Source organism: Camelina sativa, chromosome 3, assembly GCF_000633955.1.
Source record: "Camelina sativa cultivar DH55 chromosome 3, Cs, whole genome shotgun sequence".
NCBI classification, from domain to species: domain Eukaryota; kingdom Viridiplantae; phylum Streptophyta; class Magnoliopsida; order Brassicales; family Brassicaceae; genus Camelina; species Camelina sativa.
The window spans coordinates 11,071,579-11,091,380 of record NC_025687.1 but is presented as its reverse complement, the minus strand read 5'-3'; the positions used below and the strand labels follow the sequence as shown (position 1 = coordinate 11,091,380).

At 35.1% G+C, this 19,802-nt stretch overlaps 2 protein-coding genes across 2 annotated transcripts; both read left to right on the top strand.

The window, feature by feature from the left end:
* LOC104776524 (uncharacterized protein At1g24000-like) lies at window positions 6,230-7,321 on the top strand. Its single transcript, XM_010500613.2, has 3 exons — window positions 6,230-6,377; window positions 6,469-6,753; window positions 6,839-7,321. Exons 1-3 carry the CDS (start codon window positions 6,287-6,289, stop codon window positions 7,090-7,092), a joined length of 630 nt encoding a protein of 209 aa, XP_010498915.1. The 5' UTR covers window positions 6,230-6,286; the 3' UTR covers window positions 7,093-7,321.
* LOC104778843 lies at window positions 10,757-13,763 on the top strand. Its single transcript, XM_010503264.1, has 5 exons — window positions 10,757-11,218; window positions 11,303-11,571; window positions 11,749-12,585; window positions 13,319-13,389; window positions 13,513-13,763. The coding sequence occupies exons 1-5, from the start codon at window positions 10,757-10,759 to the stop codon at window positions 13,761-13,763; spliced, it is 1,890 nt and encodes a 629-aa protein (XP_010501566.1).

Below are 19,802 nucleotides of genomic sequence, written 5' to 3'. Positions count from 1 at the left end.
TTTTTTTTCCACAATGTGCTACATTGGTAATGAATTAAGTGGGTGAAACCAAATATTTAGAAAAAAACCCATGAGGTATTAAAGTTGGGTGGTGGGTTTAGGTAAATATAATATCTGTAATTTTCACTGTATAAACACCTTCATGCATGAGAAGATTATTACTTCCTCTGTCCTAAAATATAAAATATTTTAGGCTTTTTTGTTTGCTTCAATAATTAGTTTTTTCTCATGTTTCTATCCATAATTTTCTTTCAATTTAGTAGTTTATGAATTTTTAAATTCTACAATATTTTTTTTCTATTAATTGAACTTTTATATATGGTAAACCATTTATTACAGTATTTGTTAACTTTTGTGCTTTGGGGCGGTGCCAAAGAGAAGGTGGAAGGGAGATGAGAGTCGGAGAACTGGTGTGGACATGCGGTTTATGAGGTAAACGGCGGTGGCAAAGGCATAGGTCCAGAAAGTGTTGGGAATTTTGGCATGGTGGAGAAGTGAGAGACCGGTCTCAACAATGTGTCGATGACGTCTCTCGGCCAAGCCATTGTGTTCAGGAGTGTGTGGAGGTGATGTGAGGTGTGTAATGCCAGAGGAGGCAAGAAAAGGACGAAGAGCGATAAACTCACCGCCGTTGTCGGAAAACAGAGTACCGATTCGAGTTTGAAAACGGTTTTCGACTAAGGATTTGAAGGTGATGAATATTTGTTTGACATCGGATTTGAGTTTTAGAGGGTAAAACCAAGAATAGCGAGTAAAGTGGTCAACGATTATGAGATAGTGTTTGTAACCATCGAAGGAGACTATGGGAGAGGTCCATAGGTCCGTGAAGAGATATTCAAGTGGACTATTAGACGAGATAGAGGTTTGTGAAAAAGCAAGCTTGTGACTTTTATTTGAAAGGCAATCAACACATGAGAGAGTTTGGGTAAAAGAATCAGAAAGCGGTAAAGAGAAATGGGAAACAACAGTTTTTAGGATAGGTAAGGACAGATGTCTGAGACGCGAGTGCCAATCAGAAACAGATGCTTTGACGGTCGGTGTACCAAAGTAGGATGCGGCAGCAGCTTTAGGGATTGGCCACTCGTAGAGCTCTTCTCTAGTTCGTCCTTGGAGTAATCGGTCCCCCGAGCCTAGATCCTTCACCTGAAACCAAGCCGGAGAAAATTCAACTATGACGTTATTGTCATTACAGAGACGATAGACGGAGATCAGATTTTTCTTTATATTGGGTACATGAAGCACATTAGTAAGAGTAAGAGGACAAGAGGAGGAGGGAGTAGAGAGGGAACCCGTGTTGAGGATTGGGAGACAAGTACCATCACCAATGACAACTTCTTCACCACCATTGTAAGGGTGGTGGAGAGAGAGATTGGCTAAGTCATAGCTGATATGATGCGTTGCACCTGTGTCCATGACCCAAGGAGTGGATGAGGATCCGTGAGCAAGGTTCGCTCGAGGGAGCCACTGTGTAGGCGGCGTGGGCAGCAGAGGAGGATGAGAAGAAGACTAATATTGAGGACAACGCCGCGCAGAGTGACCTTGTGTGCCACAGATCTGGCAACGACCAAGATACGGTCTGTTGGAGCGGTTTGGACCAGATGATTGGTTGTTGGACCAGCCGGATTTGGGAGAGGATTGACGCTGCGAGTTGGGTTTGGAGTTGTTACGGCTGCGGTTGTTGGTGTAGTTAGCAGTGATGGGAAAGGAGGTTGCTTGGGAGACAGTCGAGAGCTTCACCTCATGATTTAGAAGTTTCTCGTGCAGCTCGGTGATGGTTGGCGAGACCTCACGTCCTTCAGTTTGATCAACGATGGGTTTGTATTCATCAGGGAGGCCTTTGAGAATTCACTCGATCTGGCCATCATGATCTTCCGGCTTGCCGAGGAGAGGAAGCTGATCAAATCTGATGGTCAGCCCTTGGACATACTCATCAATGGATCGAGTGCCTTTCTTCCAGTTCTCAATTTGGTGTTTTAGTTGACGGATGTGACCTCTTCTTGGACTGGCGTAGGTGGAGGCTAAAGTGGACCATACTTCAGCAGCGGTGGTGGCACGAGATAGGATCGGTTGAATAGTGAGAGAGATGGCACCAAGGAGGGCACTGTAAAGCAGCTTGTCTTGCCGCTTCCAGGTGGTGTATTTGGGGTTGACAGAGGTGACATCGGCAGTGGTCACCATGGGTCCGGGGGAGCAACAAATCCGTCAAGGTACGAGACAAGATCGTATCCGTCAAGCAACGCATGGACTTGGCAGCTCCACATGAGGTAGTTGGTGGAGGAGAGCTTGGTGACATTAGTCATGTTGGTGTTGAGCAGAGAGGGAGTTGTGAGAGGCACAACTTCAGTGGTGGGTGTGACCTCGGGGAGAGAATCATTGGTGTCTGTGGACGACATGATAGGAGAGTGTAGGAGAGGATGAGAAAGAAAATTTGAGAACAGCGGCTGAGAAAAAGAAAATTAGGTCTAGGTATCGTTATTGCTCTGATACCGTATATGAAATGTATAATGAATGTAATGTGTTATTATGAACAATCGTGAAGATACTTATATACTTAGAGACCTCGGAGAAGGGGTTAGAGACCTTGGAGAAGGGGTTAGAGACCTTGGAGAGGAGGTCAATAGTTTTTTTTCCACAATGTGCTACATTGGTAATGAATTAAGTGGGTGAAACCAAATATTTAGAAAAAAACCCATGAGGTATTAAAGTTGGGTGGTGGGTTTAGGTAAATATAATATCTGTAATTTTCACTGTATAAACACCTTCATGCATGAGAAGATTATTACTTCCTCTGTACTAAAATATAAAATATTTTAGGCTTTTTTGTTTGCTTCAATAATTAGTTTTTTTCTCATGTTTCTATCCATAATTTTCTTTCAATTTAATAGTTTATGAATTTTTAAATTCTACAATATTTTTTTCTATTAATTGAACTTTTATAAATGATAAACCATTTATTATAGTATTTGTTAACTTTTGTGCTTTTAGCCAAAAAATGTAAAAAAAAAATCAAACCCACACAACATCGACATACTTAAAAGAAAAAGAAAAAGTAAAATCACTAATTAGAGAAGATGGCACCAAAAGGAACTTCTTCCGTTAATTTTGACGTAAAGTCTCCAGCATCCATCTTCTTTCAAGATTTCATGGTGAAGACGAAATTCCCTAAGGAAGGCCATGGTAATCAACTCTTCTACACTACATACATACATCTTATTGAATTTACATTTTCTTGATTAAAACCTTTAATCGCCATGTTTCACCATAGCCGAGTTAGAGATCGACAATGTGGCCAGTACGAGAAGAGAAGGAAAAGGTACAAAATAAGCCGCTTTCAGATCACAAAAGAGTGGTACAAAATAAGCCGCTTTCAGATGACAAGTTGTGGCAAAACCCGGATTGTTTCAAAACGCTCGAAGGAACCATGACCGTCATTGTTAAGGAAGACGGTAACGGAGCCCACGGGGTGTGGACTGTTGACTACGAGAAGACTCGCGGTGACTTGGACGACCCACGCTTCATCATCAAAACTTGTGTCAAATTCTTTATGGTGATGGATGAGAATCTAACAAGTTAAATAAAGTGGAATCCCATATATCTACAGTAATCTTGGTAATTTACCAAGTTAAAAAAAACTATACGAAATAATTTACCAAGTTAAAAAAAAAACTCTAATACAGTAAAATAGATAATTATCTACTAAGGTTTTCGGACCAAAAAGGTAAATAGTAATACTAGGAAATTAAACACACATAATTTTATTCTGTAACTCCGAAGGGACAATTAACTTTTTCTTTTTAAATAATGAAATTAATAAATTTTTGTAACATATTTTCTCTTCTGAACCACTTCCATTATTTCATTCAATAACCTATTGGTAATTTGGTACACATAATCGCATTCTTCTTCTTGAAAACTGAAAAGTAATACTAATATGTGAATCAGTTGCGTATGGTTTGAGTTTCTTGCTAAATTTAGCAAGTGAAATAAATTAGGTCTTCACACTCTATATTTCCTTCAAGGTATAGGTGTTCACATTAATGTAACAGACTCACCTTGAATAAAAATACTTACAATTAGTGAGTCACACAACGGAAATAGATAGGTGTTGTCATGAACGATTCACCACACACACCAAGTTATGATAATTCAAACCTTTTTTTTTTTTTTAATCTCATTATACCTTTTCCTCGAACCGGAAATAAAGAGAATCAACTACGTAACTTAGTTCAAGTTAAGTTGAGTAATTTGCGACTACATTACTCAAAGCCATTCAAAATTCATCACCTGTCTTCACTTCGTAAATCTTGATTAAACCCTAATTAATTGATTGCTACGTTTCTCGGGGGTAATATACGTTGCTAGCAAAATAAAATAATACATATATATATATATATATATATATAATTTTCCAGCGTAGTTGGAGTGAATTGATACATTAGGCAGAAAATATTAGTTTGGTCTCCACAATTTATCCCTCCTTAAGTGGGTGACGCAAAATACAAAAATCTCATTAACTTTATACACAGTGAAAAGGTTAAATGAGTGTGTGAGATAAAATAGTTAATGTAATTTCATATCACTATCTCTCTATATACCACCTTGGACGATTATTATTAAAACCAAAAAACACAAAAATTAGAGAATGGCGCTGGATGGTGCTATAACTAGAGATTTTGACGTTGAGTCTCCGGTGGACAATTTCTTTAAAGAATTTCTCGGGATCTCGAATCTCCCTGTTGAAAAATAACGGTAACTCGAATCTCATTCAATTCATTTTTTGGTTTTGAAAACAAAACCCTAATTAATTGATTTGTTTCATCAAAGCCACGGCCATGGTGACCATGGAAGATGGGAATTTGGAGGAGAGAAAGGTTAAGATAAAAATAAGCATCGTTGGGATCTCCAAGTCCTACAAGAAGCTCGAAGGAATCATCACCGTTACTCCTAGGAAAAGAGGTGGTAGCCACGTGATATGGAACGTCCAGTACGAGAAGACCCGTCCTGAGACCGAAGACCCACACTCCATCATCGACACTTCTGTCAAGTACTTCCAAGGGATCGATGCAATTCTTGTTAAGGAGATGGATGAGAAAACTATTAAGGAGATGTCCGAGAAACTTTTTAAATTTATCCTTAGATCTTATCCTGGGGTGTCTAAATCATCTGAAGACCTTATTGGACTTATTTCTGGATCTATTTTTTTTAAGTGGGAACTCATCTATCTAGTTATATATCTAAGCTACTACAGTCTATGCTTTAGTTATCTTTTATAGTGGTTGCCATTTACCATGTTTTATTTGTTAAAAAGTTACGATGTATTTACCCATGAAGCTATGCATAAATAAATAAAATGATATTATTTTCGTTATATGGATGATTCTAATAAAAGGGCTCGGTTAATCCACGTTTTATCAAATGGCTAACTGAGACATGTGCCATTTTGGTTAGTTTTGTTAATAAATGGAAAAAATACAATAAAAATCAAATGGGTAAAACAACTCTTGACTTGGCCATTTTGGTTAGTTTTGTTAATAAATGGAAAAAATACCAAACATAAGAAATAAAAGAATCTCAGTGACATAAGAAAATGGCAAATCTAAATCGTGGGAAAAGTTTAAAAAGTTGACCATACAGTCAAATGCATATTAAAGGTTTTTTCAGCTCGCCAAAGATATTACTTTTTTATATATATAAAGTATTTTGAGTTTTCTTCTTAGCAGAAGAAATGTGAATTAATTGCTTATGGTTTAAGTTAATAGCTAAACTAAGCCGATAAAATAATTTGGTTATGCACAAATATTCTAAGTTCATAACGTTCACATGGGTTGATAATCGTATACTATAAAAAGACAAAATAATAAAACGCGTTTTGTGTAACATGAAGCTCATAGAGCAAGAGTCATTTAAGAAGAATTTTACTAGTGATCATATATTTCTAAAAATGTATCTCAAAACAAAGTAATTTACGTAAAGCACTTGCTAGATTGAGATAATCGATACACAAATTAGGCTGTTGAAATCAATGTGGTCTGCAAATTTTATTTACTCCCATGTACCACATTCGTCTGCAAATCAATGTGGTCTGCAATTCAAATACTGAAGCTTTAGGTTAGTTTTAAAAAGATTCCACAAAGTGAAAAAGTTAGATGGGTGGGGTTAGGTGATTTTATTTAATGTAATTGTCATAAACCTCTGTCTTTCTATATAACCACATTCAGTATACTGAGAAGGTTATTATCAAACCCACACATAACATAGACTTCAAAAACAAAAACAAAAATAGAGAATGGCACTAAACGAATCTACTCATGAGTTTGACATAAAGTCTCAGGCGGACGACCTGTTTAAAGATTTCATGAAAGGGTTAAAAGACAATGGTAAGTCTTCAACAGTATTACATACATCTTATTGATTAATCAGCTAACTAATTTTTCGACTAAACCTTTAATTTCTATGTTTCAACATAAGATTTGGTGGAGATCGAGGCTGAGGATTGGGAGAAAAGAGAAATTACGATAAATGTGATCAGCTCTGAAATTTTGAGGAAGTACAAGACGTTCAAATTAACCACCACCATTACTCCTAGGGATGACGGTGATGGCAGCCGTGTGAAATGGACCGGCAAGATCGAGAAGATTCCCGTTGATGACATCCACGTCGACCCACACATCTCCATCAGCACTGTTCAGTTTAATCGTAAGTGTCCGGCAGAAGAATTGTTTAAAGCTTTCATGGAAGCAGTAAAAGATGATGGTAACTTTTCTATATTACATATATCTCACTGATTCATCATGTTCTCTCGATTAAATCCCTAATCACTATGTTTTAACTATAAAAGATGAGGTGGAGATCGAGGCTGAGGATTGGACGAATAGAAAAACCACGGTAAACCTCATCTCCAGTGTTATCTTGAGGAACTACAAGACGTTCAAAATAACCATCGTCGTTACGCCTTCGGAAGATGGTGATGGTAGCCACGTTAAATTGACCCTAGTGTTCGAAAAGATTTCTGATGACATCGATGACCCATATCTACCCTTCAACACAGCTGCTTATCTCTTCAAGATGCTCGATGCCAAAATCCTTAAATAAATACGTCCTAACTTGCAAGGTTCGTCTACATTGCAAAACGTCGTCTAAATAAAAGGCATACATATCTATATATTTATTGCAGTATATTCTGCACGATCTCTTATAAACGTTTGGTATTTTGGGGATGTATGGACTCGATCGTATATTATAATAAAATATCTATTGGCATATTATTGTTGGACCGAATGATTATAATTTTCACAACTGGGTGAGCGGCTTATGCAACTTGTTTTGTTAATAAAGAAGATATATTCTCATGTTCTCCTTTACCTTAAAAAATTATGGAGTAGATATTTATTTCAAAATTACAGAACCACTTTCAATCTACACTATAGTTTACGTTGTTATGTATTTACAATGTATCGTCATAATGATGACTAGATCTGTGTTTACTTCCGCTCGATTTTACGGTAGTAAAAGTGCTTTTATAAGAAAAATTGAATTAAGTTGGTCGGTTGAAAAGACCTTTACTATTAACCACTATGTATGGATACGTTTATGATGGTTACTTAGCAGTTAGCACAGTGCCACAGTACATATTTTTTAATCTTTCCACCGCCACTGATTCAGAATCAGAGAAGTAGGAATATAGGGACGTCACTTGCCTTTCAAGATACAAATATGCCCATTGTCATTATAATACCAATACAGAGTATCAGAGAGATTTATAAATAAACCGTATTTTATAATAAAAAATATACCGCTTCCTAAAAATTAAAATAAACCGTATATATCTTAGAGAGTCGTTATGTAAATATCTTCTTGTTTCTAGAGAGTCGTTAAAGAGCCTATCAGCCAGACGAACCATATGGAAACTTGCCATGCAATGCAATAACATTATTTATTGCTTTGCTACTTGGACTCAGATGGAAAATCAATTTGGCCAAGGAAGCTGATGATCCGGCCAGTATCAATTATATTTGACATGAAATTAAATATGCGAAACAGTGACGGATCCGGCTAAGAGTAAATTATTTATTTCAGTATCATTATTTATCTAGAACCTTATGCATGCAGGGGCGGATCTATGTTGATATAGGGTGGGGCACGTGCCCCATACTAAGTTAAAAACAAAATTAGTTGACCATTACCAATAGTCTTCTAGCTCATTTGGATAAAGTGTGCCCCATGCTAATTTTTGTGCCCCAAGTTCGATGCCTAAACTTTTCTTTTAGTTTATTTTTTTCTTTTCTTTTTGGTTTACCACTTCGGCAGGTCCTGTGTCTTTCCAAGATGTTTTTTAAATTTTTTATCATGATTGAGTACATTAACTTCTACTTTTATTAATTAATTTTTGAAATTTTTTAAAGCATCATTTTAATTTAATAGTAGAGATTACATTTTACATTGAATTTTCAAAATGTTGGTACAATTAGTAACTTAGTAAACATATATTATCTATTTTGTGATTCATTTCATATTTTAGAGTTAAAATTTGTCTAATATATTTAGATTTGTGGATTCAAATAATTTTTTTTACATATAAATTACATGTTATTGTAATTTGTAACTGAGAAATTGTGGAGCTAAAATTTTCTAAATATATCTAATATATGTAGACTATTATTATTATTCTAATTGAATGTAAAATATTATTCGTTTAAAATAATTTTAAACAATAAATGCTTCATTAAATTTGTAAATTATCATCAAAAAAATAGTAAAGGAAATAGTGGCATTTAAACGATAGTCAAATATCTTTTATATGGTCGAGAGGAGAACCACATTGTTAGCTATTCATTGTAACGGGTCGCATAAGTCTATTTTTGAACTGATGCGGTTAATGAAAATATATTTTAAAACCAAGATAAATAATATTTCATTAGTATTTGATGATTTTTGGATTTCATATTTAAATACATTAGAAATAAAAATTTATATTTGTTAAAAAATATATTTTATATAATTTTATTATAATTAATTATAGATATTTTGTGCCCCATCCAAAAAAATTTCTGGATCCGCCAATGTATGCATGCATATATATATATATATATATATATATATATATATATATATATATATATATATCTATATCGATCATTCATACAGTTTATGATAATTTATGATGATATTCATTGTTCAAGTAAGAAATTCATCTCCACCGTTTACAAAATATTAAATAAAAGTAAATATGGACCTATATATCCAATTTGGTTGTTTTATTATCTAAATTAAAGGTACATTGTTTCACTCTATCTTAATTTGTAACCATTCATTACTCATGATTCTAATAATTTCCTAAATGGCAAAATTGAATGGACAGAGAACCATAAATGTGGTCGCACTCAATCAGATTAAGTACTTCATTCGAGAAGACATTTATTTTTCAAAAAAACCAAGTGTGGTTCTAGATGGGAAGAAATGTATATATTAGAGATTTTAATAAGACAACCATCCATGTCATGTCCCTTAATGCGCTATAACTCAGTGTAGTTAAACCCTAGTTGATCTATGTTTATACTTTTACCCATATATATATATAGGATCTCCACTGGTGAAGATATCGGATGAGAGGATCGAAACAGTGGATTTGGAGAACAAAAGCATGTTGTACAGCATCATCGGTGGCGAAATGATGGAGTACTACAAAACATTCGAAGGAACCACATCACAGTTATTCCTAAGGACGGTGGAAGCATTCTGAAATGGTCTAGTGAGTTTGAGAAGACCAGCCATGAGATCGCTGACCCACACGTCATCAAGGACTTTGCTGTCAAGAACTTCAAAGAGATAGACGAATATCTCCTTGAGCAAAGCACTTAAAAAGTTGAATCTTTAAGATATATAAGTGTGGATCCACTCCAAGAAAACAAGGTCATAACTGACGGCACTTCTGACGGGCAACTGTCTGTCGGTAATTACCGATAGCATATTGACCGATTTCTGACGCTGGAAGGATTTGTCGGTTTTCCATCAGAAATTTATCGACAGACACAGTCCGCCAATAATCTGTCAACATTTCTGACGGATTACCGACCAAATTTTGACCGTCAATACCTTTCGTCGGAATTTAGTCGGTAAATATATTCGTTGTTGTTGTCGCTCATATATTAGTCTATTACCGACGGATTTCCGACGCCTGTAAATTTATTTCCGTCAGAAATCCGTCGGTAACTGTATACATTATTGTAGCCGTTTATATTATTCGCTTTCTGACGGATTTCCGACAAGCTAAATTAATATCCGTCGGTAAATGTATCCATTATTATAGTTGTTTCTCTTATTTGGTGTCCGACGGATTTCTGACAAGTTAAATTAATATCCGTCAGAAATCTGTCGGTAAATGTATCCATTAATGTAGCCGTTGTATAGCCGTTGTAAATTTCAGAATTACTGACGGATTACTGACAGATACGAAATTTACTTTCTCTATAAAAACCAACCACTCCTTCTCATACTCTCACTCATTTCTTTAAGAAAAAAACAAAAAATGTCTTCTTTTTCTTATTTTCGATCTTGGATAGACGGACCAATGCTCGATCCAGAATCAAATTTATTGAATGATGAGTATGCTCGTGGTGTAGGCGAATTTATGGAGTTGGCATGTCAACAACCGATCGTTTTTCAAACCCGTAAGTTGAAATGTCCATGTTCGATTTGCAGGAATTCTCACAATATTAGGATTGATTTAGTATGGGGTCATCTTTCTTCCAATGGTTTTATGTCGGGTTACAAAATTTGGTTTCTCCATGGTGAAAGACTAGAGTATATTAGTTCTAGCGAACCATATATTGTTGATAGCGTAGAGGAACCTAGAGCAGAAGTAGATTATGGTGTGGATACTATTGAGATGGTGAATGATGCATATAGGGAAAAAATGCAATCGATGGGTCAAAATGTTGATAGATTAGAGGAACCTAATGCAAAGGCATGCAAGTTTTTTTCTATGCTGGATGCAGCTAAGCAGTCGTTATACGGAGGTTGTAGGGAAAGTCATTCGGCTTTATCATCTGCAAGCAGATTGATGACCATAAAGACGGACTACAATTTGGCTGAGGAATGTGTGGATGCGATAACAGATTTTGTGAAAGACATTTTGCCTGAAGATAATCATTTTCTAGGTACATATTACGAGATTCAGAAATTGGTCGCCGGTCTTGGTTTGCCGTATCAAATGATAGATGTATGAGAAGATAATTGCATGATCTATTGGAGAGAAGACGGAGATAGGATAAGGTGTCGATTTTGTCAAAAACCAAGATATCAGGAAACAGGCGGTAGGGTTCCAGTTCCATATAAGCGGATGTGGTATTTACCTATCACAGAAAGGCTGAAGCGATTATATCAATCTGAGCGTATGGCTAGTCCAATGAGATGGCACGCAAAACACAATGCAAACGGAGAGATTACGCATCCTTCAGATGCGGAAGCATGGAGGCATTTCCAATCTGTGTATCCAGATTTTGCGTATGAGCCAAGAAACGTGTACCTAGGATTATCTACGGATGGTTTCAACCCATTTGGAAAGCATGGAAGGCAATATTCGTTGTAGTCAGTAATAGTAACACCTTATAACTTACTGCCATCTTTGTGCATGCGTCGAGAGTTTCTTTTCCTTTCGATTTTGGTTCCCGATCCAAATCATCCAAAGAGATCTCTTGTTGTGTTTCTGCAACCGTTGATATATGAGCTGAAACTGTTATGGGATCATAGTGCTACAACATATGACGTTTCAACCAAGCAGAATTTCCAGATGCGTGTAGCACTTATGTGGACGATTAGTGACTTTCCAGCTTATGGGATGCTATCTGGATGGTCAACTCATGGAAGGTTAGCGTGTCCGTCTTGTGAAGATAACACAGATGTGTTCCAGTTGAGGCATGAACGTAAAACTAGTTGGTTTGATTGTCATAGAAGATTTCTACTAGCTCGTCACCCTTACCGGCGTTCGAGGACATTGTTTTGGAAGAATAAGCAAGTGGTTGATGTACCACCTCCGGAAGTCGACAGACATATTTTACTGGAACAGTTAAGAGATTTTGGAGCAGAGAGGACTACAGATTGTGGTGGTAATGGACATGTTGTTGTTTACGGTGCTGGCATCAATCACAATTGGTATAAACATAGCATTTTTTGGGTGTTGCCTTATTGGAAAGATCTTTTGTTGAAACATAATCTAGATGTCATGCACGTAGAGAAGAACGTCTTCGCCAACCTCATGAACACTGTTCTAAATGTCCCAGGAAAGACAAAAGATAATTTGAAGTCTAGATTAGATTTGCCAGATATTTGTGATCGCGAACCGCTTCATGTACTAGAAAATTGGAGATGTCCAGTCCTGACATTTCGGTTAGACACGCGCAAGAATGAAGCGTTCTTCAACTGGATTACCCATGATATTAAATTTCCTGACGGATATGCATCTAATTTGCGTAATTGTGTTGATATGGTTGAAGGAAAGTTTACTGGAATGAAGAGCCATGATTTTCATGTTGTGATGCAACGACTTCTTCCATTTGCATTTGAGCATCTTTTACCAAGCAATTGCAGGTACATTTCTAAATATCGCCATTTTTAAAAGAATTATATACATTTTTATCTATATATACAGTAAAAGAATTAATTCATAGAGGTTTTACAGTATTAATCCGATATTCTTTTTACTTATAGGGTTAGGTGCATTTTTCCGGGATTTATGCTCTAGAACACTTACAGTTGACGGTATTCGTAACTTGGAAGAAAACATACCAATGATCCTATGCAATCTCGAGAAGATATTTCCTCCATCTTTTTTTGATGTTATGGAGCATCTCCCAATACACCTTCCGTGAGAAGCTAAACTTGGTGGTCCTGTTCATTACCGGTGGATGTATCCTTTTGAGCGGTATATGTTTCATCTAAAGAAGAAGGTCAAAAATTTAAGCAAAGTTGAAGGCTCTATTGTAGCACAAAGTATAAACGAAGAAGCCTCACATTTTGCCGAATTTTACTTCCCTGCCCAAGTTCATACAAAAAGACGACATCCTACTCGTCATGATGATGGAGGCGAAGTGGCTAGTTATTCGGTATATGTACCTAACTCGTTTAGACAAGTAGGAAGACTCAGTGGGACAAGAAAGAATCGCCAACTTTCGTAGCAAAAGTATACACACTTACATATTCTCACAAATTGTGAGGATATTATGGAATATGAGAGGTACATTTTAAAATTAATATGAATTAAAACTTAAATTTATAATTTCATATTTTCTAAAATTTGTTTTTTTTTTTGGTTTTGTAATAGGATTTACATGGCGTTAATACGCTCTTACTACCCGACATATACCGAGGAGCAGCTTGATGAGCATAAGCAAAGTAATGATTACATTATCGGTTTATTGAATAATTATTTAAAGAATTTATTTACGTAATTATTAACATAACTTTATTTGTAACAGGTTTGCTACATTCGATACCCTCACGTTTCTAATGCTCCAGATCGTTGGGTAACAGTTACACAAATAAACCCAAGAGGGAGAATATACAGAGTTGCCGATCATGATCCTTTGCAACCTAGCGGAGTTGGTTACATGGCCCCAGTGGAGCATTCTTTTGATGTTGACCTCGTGGTTGACTTCTCCCAATTCACTCATGATAGAGTCGACTTAGACTCAGAGGATGAAATTGGAGAATTTGACGGAGATGATTCAGACTCAGTTTCTTCTGATTACTCTTCTGATTCAGAATAGTTTGTTTTTCTTAAACTTATTGTATCTTTAAGTAGATATTTAATTTTCAATTTTAATTCCAGTTTAATTTTTTCTTTCCAAAATTTTAGTAAAAAAAAATTAATATCTCTTCTTTCAAAAATAATTGAAAATCTTTTACAAATAAATACATAAATTTTGGTACTTTTAAATATCTCTTATAAATAAATTAATTATCTCTTTGAAAAAATACATAAATAAAATAATTTAATATATCTTATAACTAAATAAATAAATTTTAATACTTTCAAATTGATCCTATAAATAAATTTAATATCTCTTATTTATAAAAATCTATTAAAAATAAATAATATAATAAAATAACTCTTAGAAACAAACAATATCCGTCGGAAATCTGTCGGTAATTAGGTACATGTCGGTAATCCGTCAGTATTTACCGACACATTTTCGACGGATATAAAATTTTCGTCGGGTTTGTGATTTTTTGGTTGTTTTTTTTATTTTATCAGTAAACCGTCAGAAATACCCAACAGATATTGACGGGTTACCAACGGAAATCTTGTAAAACCTCTAATTTTGGCTCTGAAACACACTTATTTTATAGGAAATGTATAGAGGATGATGTTTTAATGGCTTAATAATCTTTTTTAATACAACAATCTTCAAAATTTGTGTTTGAAAAAAAAAAGTTAAGTTGTTTGGCTAAACTAGTTGTAATGTGGTATTAAAAGTTATGGTTAAAGTATTTGTTACTTATCATTCAATTTTTTTTTCTTCCTATAAGTTAAATATATAGATGCTTATTTTGAAAATTAACAACATGAGTGAGATAAACACATAATATATGCATATTTGTGAAGAGAAATTATGTAATTAAGGTGTTTAACCTCTAAACCGTCGGTAATCCGTTGGTAATAGTCGAGTTACTGACGGATTTCCGACGGATTGCAAAATTAATGTGAACTGTCGGAAATCCGTCGGAAATAGTCGGAAATTAATGTGAACTGACGGATTTCCGACGGATCGCGAAATTTTATCCGGGAATGAAATAAACTGAAATTTTCATTATCGCGGGCAATTAAATATTAAATTAAAGGTACATTGTTTCACTCTATCTTAATTTGTAACCATTCATTACTCATGATTCTAATAATTTCCTAAATGGCAAAATTGAATGGACAGAGAACCATAAATGTGGTCGCACTCAATCAGATTAAGTACTTCATTCGAGAAGACATTTATTTTTCAAAAAACCAAGTGTGGTTCTAGATGGGAAGAAATGTAAGTATTAAAGACTTTAATAAGATAACCATCCATGTCATGTCCCTTAATGGGCTATAACTCAGCGTAATTAAATCCTAGATGATCTATGTTTCACTCTCTCACCATAAAATTATTCATAATATGTTAACCATGTTAATTTCTACCTTTACCTGTATATATAGGATCTCCACTGGTGAAGATAAAGAAGTTTGTTTCATCCACTGTACAGCATCATCGGTGGCAAAATGATGGAGTACTACAAAACATTCGAAGGAACCATCACAGTTATTCCTAAGGACGGTGGAAGCCTTCTGAAATGGTCTGGTGAGTTTGAGAAGACCAGCCATGAGATCGCTGACCCACACGTCATCAAGGACTTTTCTGTTAAGAACTTCAAAGAGGTAGACGAATATCTCCTTAAGCAAAGCGCTTAAAAGTTGAATCTTTAAAATATATAAGTGTGGGTTCTATGATTGCGCGGTTTGGTTTATCTAAGAAGTTAAATAAAATGGATGCCCATATGATCCATTTTGGATCNCGTAGTTAAACCCTAGTTGATCTATGTTTATACTTTTACCCATATATATAGGATCTCCACTGGTGAAGATATCGGATGAGAGGATCGAAGCAGTGGATTTGGAGAACAAAAGCATGTTGTACAGCATCATCGGTGGCGAAATGATGGAGTACTACAAAACATTCGAAGGAACCACATCATAGTTATTCCTAAGGACGGTGGAAGCCTTCTGAAATGGTCTGGTGAGTTGGAGAAGACCAGCCATGAGATCGCTGGCCCACACGTCATCAAGGAATTTGCTGTCAAGAACTTCAAAGAGATAGACGAATATCTCCTTAAGCAAAGCACTTAAAAAGTTGAATCTTTAAGATATATAAGTGTGGATCTCTATAAAACTTATCTAAGTAAAAAGTTAAATATTATGGATCCTCATGAGTCTCTATGAAACTTATCTAAGTAATGACTTATTAATGTGGTTTGAGTTTGACGGTCGAGCACGAGCAAAGACATTCGGATCAATGGAGACGAGACGACTTGCCATCATCTCATGCAATGAGCAACAATATTTATTGCTTTGCTACTTGGACTCGGATGAAGAATCAATTTAGTGGCTCAAGATCCAGTTTATCAATTCAGTATTATTGATTTTTTTAGTCAAAAATTAGTCACTTTCTTTTGCTTGTTGAATGGTTTTAGTTACTTGCTAAAAAATTAAGCAGATTCAATAAATTAGCACCACAGATAAAAATATTCTTCCGCGTAGATATCCATTCTACTTTAACAGAGTCGTTAGTCATTATGAGCAAATACCAATTAGTGAGTAATAAAGTAATTTACTTTATCAGACTCGTTAGTCTATTCAATGAATATACTCGTTAACAGACTCAAGCATTGTACATAATGAATATACTTTATTACATTATGAACAAATACCAATTAGTGAGTAATAAAGTATAAAATGACTAACGAGTCTGTTACTCACCACACACTCAAGCATTGTCTTTTCTGACTCAAGAACAGATTGATGAACACAAATTAAGTCTCATATCCATCGAAGCAATCACATTTGTTTAGACTCATACCGTAATTATTTTAGTTACTCTTCAAAAAATTTTGAGAAACCTTTATATATATTTTTTAATTTTGTTTTTAGAAATATTGTTTTGTTATTTTATTTTTTTTCATTAGTCTTTTAAAGTTTCCCATGTGAAACTATTGGAAATTTAAAAAACTAAAGAAAAACACTAAAAACCTGATATTTTTAAAAAAATCTCCATTTTTCTTTTCCAAAAAATATCCAACTTAAAAAAGGTTTCACATGCGATATTAACTTTGTCAAAACAAAAAAAAAATACAACATTAACTAAATAATTGGGTGAATTAATTTTGCTGATTTTATATATATATAGCTGTCACACATCTGTTAAGCTTATGGTTAAATTTTATAAAAAGTCGATATGGTGAAAATGTTATATGGTGGGGTTAGGTAAAAAGAATTAGTGTAATTTACAGAAATTGTTTTCTATATATGAACAGCTTCATTGAGAAGATTCTTATCAAATCCACACAACATATACCCCATAAGAAAACAAAAACAAAGAAGAGCGAGATATTTGTCTACTGATATTTACATAAAGTCTCCGGCGAACGAATTCATTCAAACATGCATCAACATACTAGATCTCCCTAAAGGCAATGGTAACTACTCCATTACTTATACGTAATACGTACACATCTCATCGTTAGACAGTCATAACCATTTACAAATTCTTTTGGACCAAGGTAGTCACATATAGATTTACCTTATACAGTGTTTTGCGGACCAAATGGTTTCTAGCAAATCAGATATACTCTTTCAGTAGGTACTTTAATTCAAAGATATATTCATTGTATTATTTAAATGAAATATCAAGATTTATTATAAATTAAATTTGCCCATACCATTATAACTTCATCGCATTCACATTCTTTTATCTTCACATGACTCACATTTTCTTTAAAATGTATTTTGTAAAAATCAGTAACATATAATACTAAATACTTGCTTGATTGAAAATAATTGGTATTGATGCATTAGGTTGATGATTTTTTTTCCACAATGTGCTACATTGGTAATTAATTAAGTGGGTGAAACCAAATATTTAGAAAAAAACCCATGAGATATTAAAGTTGGGTGGTGGGGTTAGGTAAATATAAAATCTGTAATTTTCACTATATAAACACCTTCATGCATGAGAAGATAATTACTTCCTCTGTCCTAAAATATAAATTGTTTATTTCAATTATTAGTATTTTCTCATGTTTCTATGCATAATTTTCTTTTAATTTAATAGTTTATAAATTCTGTAATATATTTTTCTATTAGTTGAACTTTTAGAAATGATAAAATATTTATTACAGTATTTGTTAACTTTTGTGCTTTTAGCCAAAAAAATGTAAAACAAAAGATGGGACAGAGGAGGAGGTATAAAATAAAAAAAATCAAACCCACACAACATCTATATACTTTAAAGAAAAAGAAAAAGTAAAATCACTAATTTAGAGAAGATGGCACCGAAAGGAACTTCTTCCGTTAATTTTGACGTTAAGTCTCCAACATCGGTCTTTTTTCAAGATTTCATGGTGAAGACGAATTTTCCTAAGGAAGGCCATGGTAATCAACTCTTCTACACTACATACATACATCTCACTGAAATTACATTTTTCTTGATTATAACCCTTATTGGCCATGTTTCACCATAGCCGAGTTAGAGATCGACAATGTGGCCGGTACGGGGAATAGAAGGAAAAGGTACAAAATGAGCCACTTTCAGATCACGAAAGAGTGGTACAAGACTATCAGAGAATCCGTCCCCAATGACAAGGTGTAGCAAAACCCGGATTGTTTCAAAAAGCTCGAAGGAACCATGACCGTCATTGTTAAGGAAGACGGTAACGGAGCCCACGGGGTGTGGACTGTTGACTACGAGAAGACTCGCGGTGACTTGGACGACCCACGCTTCATCATCAAAACTTGTGTCAAATTCTTTATGGTGATGGATGAGAATCTAACAAGTTAAATACAGTGGAATAAGCTTATTGCAGTGTAGCAATAAGTAGTTATCATTTACAACAATTTTCGTTTAAGATGTTTTTTACTCATAAAGCTTTCAAGATGGAGAATAAAATGCACATACCATGGGTCAAACTTAGGCAAACAAAACCAGAAATGAGAAAAGGGGGGATGGGGAATTTCAAGCAGATAATATGGGAGTCAAATTATTTAGAAGTGAGAAAGCAGATAACATGCGTGTCAAATTTAGACAAACAAAACTAAAATTTACAAATCTCGACACTTGCCTTTGCTTGATTCATCATCGCTGTGGTACCACCATATTGGAACATTGTGTGAAAGCGGAGGGGACCATGCATACACCTGGTTGAAAACCAAATGCACATACAGTGGAAAAAGAACAAAACAACAAGTGAGAAAGGGGATTTCAAGCAAAACAACAAAACAAGCTCACTTGGTGGTGGAACCATGTGTGGATTATGAGGGAAACAATGTGGGAGAAAATAATTCCAATGCGTGAGAAAGAGATACTAATAGATAACATGTAGGGGGGGGGGGGGAATACTAAAACTTGCCTCTGCTGGAATAACTAGGGGCTCAAGCCCATCCTCCTGATCCTCGTACGTATACTCATACTCCCCATAATCATATTCATACTCCTCAAGATGCTCCCAATCATCAGGAAAAGGCAATAATGGACAACATTCGCGATTGGGAGAGTACCATTTAATATTCTGCTTGAAACGAAAAAAAAGAGTAGAAGAAGTGAAAAAAGGGACACTAAGTGATGGTTAGACAAGGACAAAATGTATTGAAACAACAAAAGGTAGCTTAAGTGCATGTGCCTTCGGCTGGGATGGTTAATTTACCTCCTCTAAATGTTCTGCACTAGCGAGATGCATGATAAAATTTGCAACACCATGGCCTTCAAGACCATAGCATGCTGAGAAAAACCACAAGCCAGATTCATCCGCCTCAATAATGCAGTTATCCTTAAGTGCATGTGCCTTCGACTCTGTGGGGGAAAAAAAAAACAAAAAAAAAAAGCAACAGGTTATTTTAACCAGCAATAGTTACATATTAGCAACACCTAGTTGTGAGAGGACAAACACACAAACCTGCCAGAAAGAAAGCTTTCCCAGGCGAGATCTGGATCATCAGTGGAGTCGAGACCAAATGGAAACGGCTTAACAATGTTGTATCCGTCATTTTGTAGTATATCAGTGGC

Coding starts and splice junctions, on each gene's coding strand:
- LOC104776524 (XM_010500613.2), top strand. CDS start 6,287: ATGGCACTAAACGAATCTACTCATGAGTTTGACATAAAGTCTCAGGCG. Junction 6,378..6,468: donor GAAAGGGTTAAAAGACAATG/GTAAGTCTTCAA, acceptor TTTCAACATAAG/ATTTGGTGGAGATCGAGGCT. Junction 6,754..6,838: donor GGAAGCAGTAAAAGATGATG/GTAACTTTTCTA, acceptor TAACTATAAAAG/ATGAGGTGGAGATCGAGGCT.
- LOC104778843 (XM_010503264.1), top strand. CDS start 10,757: ATGTCGGGTTACAAAATTTGGTTTCTCCATGGTGAAAGACTAGAGTAT. Junction 11,219..11,302: donor TGCCGTATCAAATGATAGAT/GTATGAGAAGAT, acceptor CCAAGATATCAG/GAAACAGGCGGTAGGGTTCC. Junction 11,572..11,748: donor CCATTTGGAAAGCATGGAAG/GCAATATTCGTT, acceptor ATGGGATCATAG/TGCTACAACATATGACGTTT.